Here is a 12,247-nt window from a genome sequence, read left to right on the forward strand (position 1 = left end):
CCAATGAAATGCTTGCTCAAATGATTACTGTGCGTGTAACACCTTTTTATGTGTTTGGGTTCGGTCAGACTTCCTGGATAAACCATGCTCAACACCCCATACCTACTAAAGGAGTGGTTTGGGAGTGGATGAGTTTTGTCTTATGTCATTACTGTCTTCTGTCTTTTCGTCACCTATGCAGGCTTTAACTTGTTCCTGTATGTGATTGTTACTTCACTTCCAGCTCAAAGTTCTCAACAATTTGTATTAGTCTTTTAAATATGTGAAAAAAGGAAAGAGTTGAAATAAGTTTCAGAACATTTGTGGATACTTTTACAAACTTTATTTAAAAAAAGACAAGATGACGACTGTCCAGGATCTCTACGTCAAGGTAAATCCACATGCTGTTCTCTGTTTTATTATTGAAGGCTTGCTGTGTTGTAATGTGTGGCAGCCTGGGAAAATTATTCACACGATCAGGTTTTGACATAATTCTGAAATTTTAGGCTTTTTAAGTTCTGGAATTGTGAGTTTGGTTATTAAAAATGTTTTTTGTGGATCACTATTAAATTTATGAATTAAAAAAATGAAGTATGGTAAGTATTATTAAGTATTGCACAACAGTCAGTGACAGGGTATTGCTGTCATTAGACAGAGAAGCATCAGACTGGAGAAACTGTTCTCAGGACAATGTGGAAATGTGGAAAAGTTTAAAAAGGGACATGTAATAGTGCAAGGCACTGTATGCTTAGGGGAATGTAAACCATTCATCGAAACACTTGATGAGTTCAATTATTTCTCCTAGTGAAGCATCAGACGCAATGTACTGGTATTTGTGTAGTAATTCGACTCTTTGTTTTGAAAACTGATTTTGAAACTTGAAAACTGCTTCCACCAATTACAGAACATGAACTGAATAAGATAGCAAAATAGTGACACAAATCAAATTTTGATCAATGCAATAAATATACAATTTTTATTTAATAAATATGGATAAACTGATTTGGAGCTAAAATAGATTTGGTTTTATGGTATTAAGTCTTTACTAATGGTATATTAAAATACATAACCATGCTGCTGATGTAAATAATAATAATAATAATAATAATAATAACAATACTACTACTACTACTACTACTACTACTACTACTACTAATAATAATAATAATAATAATAAGACTTATCATTTAATACTTTTCCACAACTTAGTGAGGCATGGGAACAGTATATGCTGTGGCCACGACTTATTAAAGAGACTGAACAAGATATTTAAGAGCATCCACTTGCACGTTCTAGTTCTAACAGGAGTTTTTGTGGTGCTTGGAAAAACTGCAGCTGCTGTCTGTCAAGAGAGCCCTAGAAAGATTTACACACTTTTTAAATTTTATTTGTCTTAATATTGATTGTTCAATTCAAAATAACCGATTTATGTAAATATTGCCTTGCAATTATTATGACGTCACAATATTTGTATTATCCTGATTGGTTGGGAATGGGGCACTGCGGCGCGCTGATTGGTCAGCAGGAGGCGCAATAGATTCGGCCAGGTGGAGTTTATGGATACAGCAAAGGAACACAGTCCTACATTTCTCCTGTATTCTTTTTACCCGGTTTCTTTTGGTTTTTCTCGTGGTTTGGTGATTTAAAATCGAGTTTGTATTTCAACGCAGTGTAGATGAAAAAGTTCAATAGGAAAAGAAACCACAAAGTGTAATAAATGGGAAGCGGCACCTGCTGTGAACAGTCGAGCTTCAGCGGGGACTCTAACATTAGTGCCGACCTGAATATCTGACTCTGGATCAGTATATCTCTTATCTGCGGGTTCAAAAGTACCAATTCGGGACTTTTAAGACAACAGGAACGTGTGTGAACGTGTGTGACAGGGACTATTGATTAGACATGTCGGATATGGATTATACACCTTAATGGAAACATTTCCTTTTTCAACGCGGAAGGATAAATAAATAAACTCCAGTGTTGATGTTGTAACAGAAACAGAAACATGTCCGTGAACGAACTCTACAGCAGGGTGAGTGTCGTCAGGTTTTATTCCAGTTTTAATGCTTAGAAATGTTTGTTTTTGGAAAGTTTCCACCCACTTCATCATTACAGCCGTATAGAAATTCCGACTCTACTTTAACTGGCTATTTTCACTCAAATCTATCCTTTATTATCCTCTAGTACTTTACATTTCATATTTATTACTGCAGGTCGGTATGTACAGGCAGTGGAGTTTATTTACAGGTTTTACACCAACATTTTATAAAATGGCTCTAGCAAACACTTCCGTAAAATCCCGTTTGTCTTTAACTTCCGTTTCCAGCAGGGACGCTATGGACAGGTGCACAGGTGCACAGGTATTGATGTTGGTCTCTACCCAGTTTCGATGTCACATGCACGGACGCGCGCGCGCGCTCCCGCACAAGTACATATCCTGAGTCATGGTGCAATAAAGACCAATAGTTGAACATAAGTTAAAAAAAAAAGTGATGGTCAAAAGTATCTTCCCTGTTACTGAGTAATCACAGAGAGTGCTTTCATGAGGAAATAATCAAGAAGGTGGTGTCACACAAAGCAGTTACTGTTTCCACAACAAAGATTATTTTCCTAGAACAGCATGTCCTGCATTTTATTGATCACTGAACATAATTTTTTTTAATTATCTATTTGTTACAGTTGTAAGCAAGATGCATTTTCTGTTGCTTGTTACAGAAGGCTAACACACAAGACTCCTTCCATTAATGTTACGTGAACGTCTCCTTTACCTGTTATGTAGATTGAGTCCCTGTGTGTGATCTGTTACTCAAGAAAAGATTTAGCATTGGTATTAACAAGTGGAAGACCTGCTGGGATAAAAATATAACACATTTTCTCCAATCAATTCCATTGTGTGAGTAAACATCAGGTCTGAACATTTGTTTATATTATATAATGTAGACTTTAAAGAATTAAAGGACATATTATAATAAAATTATGGGATTGAATAGTCATGTGCCATGTCCATGTCAGTCCCAAGCCATTGTCCTTTTGAAGACAGAGAATAACGCCAGCTAACGACATCAGCTGATTGGAGGAAGAAAAAAAAAGCAGGTAAACAAGTCATGTAGGTCCAGGAGTGGGTGGGGCTTAGCATAGGTGTGTCATGCAGGTGCTTGAGATGACCATATAAAGTCATTGTAGCCTATAAGGTGTTTCTGGGATCTACTCATTATTACATATAATTATTATTATATATCTAGCCTCAGGCAATCCTGGGTTTTTCCTGTGCTACAGTCTCCTGAATGTCAGCAAAATTAATGGCACCCATTTAAAAATATTCCCAGTCAAGCTAAATGATTTAATTAAAAACCTTTTTATAAACAGTCTATTCTTGGAGTACAAGGTGCACCACATTAATTTGTTTGCTTATAAAATTATGTACATTGTAGATCACTGAAATACATCAGACATTTCAGGAAATGGACTAATGGACTTGTTCACTCATACATTCATTCATTCATTCATTCATTTCAAGCTATAAACATTTCTTCACAAGCTTAACAAGTTTTTTTTCTCTTGAAGCTAATAAGACAACTGCAGCTTATCATGTTACCGAGGAACAAAAGTAATAACTGTATAGTTAAGTTTCGTGTGTGTGTGTGTGTGTGTGTGTGAGATTGTGCCCTGTGATGGGTTGGCATCCTGTCCCCTGCCTTGGGCCCCCAAGTCCCCTAGGATTAGGCTCCAGTCTCCCCGTTGACCGTGTCTAGAATATACTGTACAGAACGGGAATGAATAGATGGATGGAAAACCGCCACGTTGTATAGAGATGATGATCTTGTTGTATGAATGAAGTTTGTGCAATCACAGCAGAAATAGATGTTTTTTAAAACAAACTGCTGAAAGATACATGTTCTCTGTAAGATCAGCACGAACACGGTGATGTTCCTAGCTTCACTGCTGATTTGTTGTAATTTGACCACCTTTTTTTGTTGTTGTTTTTTTGCTGTCTATTTTTCTCTATATTATAGTCTTGGTCACTGGCCACCATTAGCAGCTACGCAGGACATAACACTCTCAGATGAAGACTCTCTCTGCCTTCTTCCTCATACACGAGCTCACATAAATACATAATAGTCTAGTGTCATTGATTTGATTGTTTGACTGATTGACGGGGAGTTTAGAGACAGTGTTTGCTGTGTCTTGTACCCAGAGAGCACGGCCTTTTGAACTCTTGATGATACCACAGCAACAATACAGACACACACTGGATACATACATAGCAGCAATATGATACAGTAGGATTAATTTACTGATCACATTTTTAACACAGCTTAGCCCCTTTGATTGCATCTCCTTTTTAGTCAAATGATAACAGGGTTAATCAGCTCCACCACTGCTGCTTGTTCTGTTTATCCACTGCTTAATACTGACTAAAGAGATCCCTCATAATCTGGGCTAAAGAGACAAACCCAGAGTCTCGCTCTGACCTGTTGTGACATGCTTTAGAGTTAAGGTGGGTTTATAACCCCTTTTGTTCACTGTGATGGAAACTTGTGAAGGAATTATCTGATCAGAAATAAAGCTGAAACCATTTTCAAATCATACCTTAATAATGTAGTCGATTATCACTGTTTCTACTGCAGCTACGATGCCGCTATAGCTAACAAGTAATACAAACTTGTAGCTACCAGTTTCAAGTCAAGAAGCTTTTATTGTCATTTCAACCATTTCTAGCTGTTGCAGTACATAGTGAATGAGACAACGTTTATCCAGGATCATGGTGCTACATAAAATAAAGACGCCACATAATGTGCATTTGTGCAACCTGGTGCAAACAGTGCAGGACAAGACAAAAAGACAACAAGACAGTGCAGAACAAAAGACAGTGCAGACGAAAAGTTACAAGACAATACAAAAATACAAAAAAAATTACAATACACAATTAGCATTGTGACAAATGCGCACTGACATTATAATGTAGAATATCTTTATAAAAGCACTTCATGACTTAAGAAAAATAGCTGAAAGAAACTCCATTCTATTTTGTGGAAGCACAGAGCAAATGTCACTTTGTTAGTGGGCAAAGAAATAAATAAAGCAAAACAATTGAACTTCCACTTGAGCAGTTAAAAAAGACCCCGATGCACAGCCCTGGACAGATAAACAAGTCGTGTAGGTCTGAGGGGAGTGGAGATCAGAGCAGAGCAAGGTGTGTGTGGTGTGTGTGTGTGTGGTGTGTGGTGTGTGGTGTGTGTGTGTGTGTGTGTGTGTGTGTGTGTGTGTGTGTGTTTCCCTCCCCCACTGCGGCTGCCTCAGGTCCTGCCACCAGACACTAAGCCAGAAATGCTGCACTTTTAATCAGCGCTGAATTAAATGCTGCCTCACACTCGAGAAAGTGCTTCATCAATGATCTCACACTTTGAGTCGAAATCAGAGCGAGTGCTCTTGAACTCCGTGATGAAAGTGTTGCGATTCTTTAACAGAAAACTACAACCGAGACAAAAACTCAAACCAAAACATGGAAATGTTTCCAATGATGTGTGTTTGTCGGAATAATAGAGGTGTGGGCATTCCTTGTGTACAGAGTGTACGTTAGTGATAACCTGCTGTGTCATTGTAGCACTCTGGGTAATGGAAATGAGCTTAAGGTACCTGGAGCTGAGCTGTGGCATCAGCTCTGCTAACTGTTTATAGGGGGTGCAGTATGTAAGGAATAAGGGCATGACAGGGTAGGAAAATATTCTGTGTCATGATCTCCTTTTGTTCCACAGCAGTTTTTTTTTCCTAGTTTAAAAAAAATTGTAAAGAATGACACACCATAGTTTCTGTCCGTTCACAATTGTTATTAATCGTGGAATGTCCATGATCGAGCGTTATCACCGCTTTAAGGCATTAGCCTTGTCCCAAATGATCTGCTGTATACTATGCACTTAAACAATCTACTAGGTACTCTAATGTATGAATTTTAGGAGAGTAGTATGTTCACAACATGGGCTACTTTAAAAGACATTTGTAAGACGTTTGGTCCACTCGAGTGCCTAGTAGCCGTGCCACTGCTTTCAAGCCGAGACCGTTTGCAAGCATCTAACGTTCCACACTCCAGGAAGTGTTCATAATCTTGTCGGAACTGTTACTCACACTGTATATACTAAACAATGGTAAAAATTAGTGCGCAAGTATAAGTATGCGATTTGGAATGCACTTATTCTCTCACCAGCCAACTGTCAGGTTTAGGGATTGTCAAGAAGACAAAAACGCAGTTTGTCATGTTACCAAATCTTCTGGTGGCACATAAATCCAGACATGTGGTTTTTCTCACTGCCAGAACTGCAGTGTTAGAAAACAGCTCACCTTCTGACCAATCAGATTTGAGAAATCAATGTTGCAGTGTAGAAACACTATGCAACATAATGTCAAGTCTGTGTCATGTTTTGATAATGAGCTTTAGTAGCCGGTTATTCTCGGACATTGGAGGGAGCGACGATTGAAGATAGAGGACAAGCTCACTACCACTAGGACACACCCTGTCTCTTTGAACATCATGTTCTTGTGGTTCACACAGTGCAGGGTTTGGCTGGAGGAACATTTAGTGTCCATCCCATTCCCTGCCTATAGCACGGCTTCTCACGTTGTATCGATACTCTCCTTCTTCTCATCTATAATGAATAATTTTGTTAGAAATGACAGCATGACTAGAATATGCTACAAAGGCCACTGATTTCATGCCTTGATGATTTAGTCTCAAATAATTTTTTTCTAACTTATTATTACGAAGCAAGAAGGATCGAGGATATACGTTGAACTAGGAGCGTGTGAGATTCTCCGCTCGTATCGAAGCTCAGTGACGGCAAAGGGACAATAAAAACCCAACAAAAGACCAGAAGAGCAAGTTTGTGCTGCTTGTTCAGCTGCTTTTCTTCCACCACAGCAACTTTTTATCACTGACCTTTATTTAGTATGTATGTTGCATAGTTTTGTTGAGAATTCACAATTGCTTTTTGTTGTTACAAAGACAAAGTTATTTAAAGCTACAGTGTGTATTCCTGGAGAATGATGTCATCAGATTTAGGTCTAATCCGGGTGAAGATTAGAGACCGTTAGAGACGTTCATTAAGCCGGAGCTTGAATACTCTCCGCTCCCGTTTATGCTAATTGCATGTTTACAAAATGTTTTTTCCATATGACACATTATGCCAGAGGTCACCCAGGGTCTTTGTGTGTTTGTGTCGGCTTTAAATAGGAGCAGAAGAACGTGAGAACTGAAAAGAGACGGTCAAATTCCAGTCAGTTTAAAGCTCAGTTAAGAGTTCAGCTGTGGGGCTGCTTGGAAATTTTGATGCCATTGTTCATTTAATCGGTTGTGAGACATCCGTTTATTCAGTGTATTAAACACCACACGAATGTAGGACACGGCCGTGGCTCACGCTGTAGCTTTTCAATTCTGCCTAAATGGAGATCGACTTAACAGATATTTTTAATCAGTATAAACAAATAAATTGATTAATATATCTGGGCATCTGAGAAAGCAGAAATGTTTTTTTTGTCATCTTTGTGTAAAAAAAGTTTGTCTGGAACTTTTATAGGAATATATTTCCCCTAGTAGGCTATGTAAAACAGAAATACTTATGAAATACTATAAAGCCCTGAGTGGTTACTTTAACGTGTCATTAAGCACCACTGTGGAGTGCGACATGACCAAGACATGCAATGCTGAACACGGACACGATAAAACCGACCTTGTTTTGTTTTGTTTGTTTTTTAGCCTGTAGTGTGACTGTGCTGCTAGCTAGTTAAGTGAGTTGTCAGTAAATGGTACAGAAGCTTTCATCCAGCCAGGTATATTTTCAGAGAATATACTTTACAAATCAAATGAGCTGAGGCTCTCGGCTGAGGCCAGTTTGCATGTGACATAGTCTAATATACACACAGGTTAATATTCAGCAGGTGTTGCCTGGTTCCGTTTTAGCCTTGGGGTACGTTCTTTGTTTACTTTACTGCAATGCTGATGAATTTTCAAGATTATATCACATGACCCAGTAATCACAGAGATCTTGGAAGAACAATTTAATTAATATTAATATTTTTTTTCAAGTAATTTATTAAAAATAAATAGATTCATTAACAAATAAATAAATACTGGAACATACTGGAACACCCCCCCCCCCCCCCCAATAAATAAAAAAAATAAAATAAAAAAAAGCACCACTAGTAATATTTAAATAGTTCCTCGTAAGTGGCAACAAGGTTCACGGTTAGATTAGCACATTAGATTATCTGCCCTGGATTCCTCCTCCTGTTCTACATTTCCTAAAAAGTGAATGCTCATTTTATTACCATCACTCAAACAATACAGCAAGAGAGACTGCACTGGAAATGCCAAATAAAGAACTGAGGAAAGTCAAATCAGGAAACGCTTAATGACAACTAGTTTGGACATAAAAGCTGAAACTACATATAACGTAATAACAGAGGAACCTGAGCTCTTGTGATGTGAAACTCTTGTGATGTGGAAGGACAAAGTGTGAATAGTGCTGAAGTTTTTCTTGAGTTTCAAAAAAGTGGCTGGTTTATATAGAAATGTCTAGGTATGGAAATGATCATTAGGGAAACGATGCATGAATTATTCACACAACATTCAGAACTGCTTAAAAATGACAAATATATGAGCACTTTTACTAGTTTATGTTTGGGGAAAGGGGGCAAGCGAGTGCTTAATGTTAGCAGCTGTAATTGTATACAGTGGCATTTGTATACGTTACGAGTACATGAAGTTACCTGCTGTCACGATAATATAATAAAAACAGTTTCCTCATTCACACCTACGTGCTCCTCTGATCAGTTCTGATTCCTGACTGCTGTGGTTTGAGAATCACCATCATGCCATTTACATAACCACGAGTGAGTCATTTCACCTGAGGGGAGTGGAAATGATGTCACCGGTGTTGCTTGAGCACAAGGTGATTATACATGCTTGTGTGTGGAGGGTGTTATGGGGCTCAGTAAATGTGGTATATTTTTGCACATGTTCATTAATTATCACAAATAACAAAATGTGTAATCACATCATGTATGCAAATAGATTCGAATCATTTTGATTGTTTCACTATTATTCATTAATAATAACAGTGAGATGTTTTTCATTCTTTTACTATTAACATTACATTTTTATGATTATTAATATGCATAACTAGCATTTATTAAAAATAATCAATAAATGTAAAAAAAAAAAAAATCACCAATGGAATATTAAAAGATAAATATGATTATGTATTATACATTATAATAATTTTTCAACAAATGAATGAGTTGTTTATTAATATTAGTGGGTCAATTTGTCCCCTCCCCCCTTTATTATTTATTCTAATATGTAATATAACATAATTATACACCATTATCTTTTGTTTATGTGATCAGGGTTTTAATGTTGATCTTGGAAATCTTGGAAAACAAGATTTAATTAATTACATTTAGGGCAATTGTGTTAAGTAACACGTGCATTATCCACATGTGCATGGGATGCCAATACTTTTTATTCTGCACAGCATTTCATATTGAGCTGAAAATGTTTCTATAATGCTGTTATTTTTTAACAATAGACATTGTTGCCTTGGTGCGTGTGTTAGCTTAGTGGTTTAAGGTGTTAAGTGTTTAAACCCCAGGCTCACCATCCAGCCATTGTTTGGCCCCTGAGCAAGGCCTGAACCCTCAATTGCTCACTTGTGTAAAATGAGATAAAATGGAAGTCGCTCTGGATAAGGGCGTCTGCTGAACTCTGTAATTTTATGAAAAAATATATAAATAAAATTTTTTAAATAATTAAGGTTACAATTTTACATTTTATTATCTCTTAACACAAATGCATAGGCAACAAAGGGAAGGTAGAATTCCCTGAGTCAATATTAGGAGGAAATAGTAATGAACTCATCCTCAACTGGGCTATAGCGAAAAGAGCAAATGTAATAATGTTCTTTGTATAACCGTACACTATATAGTCAAGAGCGACTGTATCTCTTGGAGCTTTTACAATTCAATTCAAATTGATTTGTATAACCCTTTTTACAATTGACGTTGTCTCAAAGCAGCTTTACAGACCATAAACATAGAACAAAAGGTTGTTATAAAAAATAATATAAAGATTAATGGAATGCAAAATTCAAGATTAATATTAGATATATTTAGATGTGTCTGTATTTATCCCCATTGAGCAAGTCTGAGGTGACTCAGGTGACTGTGGTGAGGAAAAAACTCCCTTGAATGGTAAAGGAAGAAACCTTGAGAGGAACCAGACTCAAAGGGGAACCTCATTCTCATCTGGGTGGCACTGGAGGGTGTGATTATAAAAATACAGTCAAATAAATTTTGTATTGATGCAAAAGACCACATGGAGTTGGCATCTCTTCTTTAGTATCGCAGAGTCTAACTGGAACTGGTGGATCTTAATCTCAGTGGGGGTTCAAAATCTTCATTGCAAGGAAAACAATCGGAGCAGGTACTAAATTATTATGAGCATAAGAGTAATAGAAGTCCAACACCATTTTTATTTCTCTCCCACACGTCTTTCAATTGCTCATTAGGAGTCCAGAGGGCAATTTCTATAAAGCTTAAAGAGCATTGGGTCCTAAGATTTGTCCAAATTTGTTGAGATTAGGTGTCTGGCAGTTAAATCTTTTTTTTTTTTTTACTCTTTGAGCCCTCCTCCATAACTACTTATGTATAAAAAGCTCCACTCCTTGAACTTATATTGGTTTAGCAAGAGTTAGCATGCTGACTAATTAATATTATAGAGGACTGTCATGAGCAAATATCAAGTCCTTTTGCGAGTCAGCAACCTCAAACAAAAGCCTATAATCTTAAATAATTTGAAATAAAGCTGACACACCTCAGAGGGAAAAAAACAGATTTATCCTTCTAGTATAAAGACAGACTATGACAATGCCCACGGCTCCTTTGGGCTGCATCCTTAAACATTCAAAGCCACATGGGTCGTCTGCTGCAGGTTTTATGACTCGGTTGGAGCTTCAGGTCTCAGAGCTGTCTGTGTGCTAGTAAGAGTTTTCTGAGTCATATTATCACCGTGTCAGTTTTATCTACATCTTCCTCATACCTAGAGGAACCGGTTGCTCACGTTCAACAGTATCTGTATGATATCTGCGTGTTCATCTACTGTAAAGCATTTTATTAGCTCCTCTGTACTGACCTCATATTCGGAGACGCCGATTATTCAGGTATTGAAGTTTCAAGTATCAGCTCTTTTTATCTGTAACAGTCAGAGATAAACCTTTAGGTTAATTTGAGGTTTTTGGTTTCTCTGTAGCATTCCAAGCCGCATTTACTTTTTTAATATTTTTTTTCATTAACTTTATTAGGCAGTAAGAGGTTTAAAGTGATTGATGATTAAACGCTTGTTTACACAAATGAATTTGTTTCACAGCCGTTGCACAACAATGCTGTCTGTGGTCTAGTGAACCAGTGTTGATTTATTCACTGATTGAGATTTTAAAGCAGTTTTGTACGTCACTCTGTTAAGGGCAAGTGCCAAATGCTGTAAATGTAACTGCAATACATCTAACTGTAAATGTCGAATGCACAATGAGTTCTTTAATAAATCGTTGTTGTACATTGTTATTTATGGTAAAAACGAACATGTATCATGCAACAGGAGCAAATATCACACCCTGTAATTACAGCATTTGAAACTTTTTTTATCATAAATTGTTGTGTTATTGTCTAAATGTACATCAAATACAGTATCAATGTGTGCAGAAACTCAATAGTTAGACCTGTTGAAGTATTTGGAGATTTTTTTATTAAAAAAAATGTAATTGTAAGACAGGTCCTAAGGCAACTCTGGGGAAAAAAACCCTAAATAACTCGGACGATCTTTTAGTCGCAGAGGGCTGTGCTAGTGATTAGATTAATGCATGTAATAAATCAGCCTTGGTTTGAATGTGTCCCTGGAACCTCTGATAAAGCTAATAGCGATACAGCTAGGTAGTGCTCATAAAGGTTGAACATTGCATGACTGTTATACTGCTCTCTAGAAACAGATGGCTATTTGTGTGTGTGTGTGTGTGTGTGTGTGTGTGTGTGCGTGCTTGGTGTTTCTATGCTCTATTGTCCACAGTGTACTCTATACTATACACACAATGTTGTATTTATCGCAAGTGAGTACACATGCTTTACACACGTGCGTTAATCACCAGTGCCTTCACAAGCCCTAATTTATTCTTCAGTGAGCTGCCACATTGGCTTTCTATATGTACGACTGATGGATCGCCTTTGTATT

General features: G+C 37.2%; 1 protein-coding gene across 3 annotated transcripts in view; it reads left to right on the forward strand.

Moving 5' to 3' along the window:
• Positions 1–171: 171 nt before the first annotated feature.
• Positions 172–12,247, forward strand: part of myo5b (myosin VB) — a 55,276-nt gene continuing 43,200 nt past the window's right edge. Inside the window, exon 1 of one of the 3 annotated variants that reach the window (XM_047805800.1) lies at positions 172–370. In XM_047805800.1, coding sequence (XP_047661756.1) covers positions 341–370 — 30 coding nt within the window. In that variant the 5' untranslated portion in view covers positions 172–340. Of the gene's footprint in view, positions 371–1,515; positions 2,009–12,247 lie in introns of those variants that run through there. The other 2 variants (XM_047805798.1, XM_047805799.1) reach the window with 2 other exon arrangements.

This window comes from Tachysurus fulvidraco, chromosome 21, assembly GCF_022655615.1.
Source record: "Tachysurus fulvidraco isolate hzauxx_2018 chromosome 21, HZAU_PFXX_2.0, whole genome shotgun sequence".
NCBI lineage: Eukaryota > Metazoa > Chordata > Actinopteri > Siluriformes > Bagridae > Tachysurus > Tachysurus fulvidraco.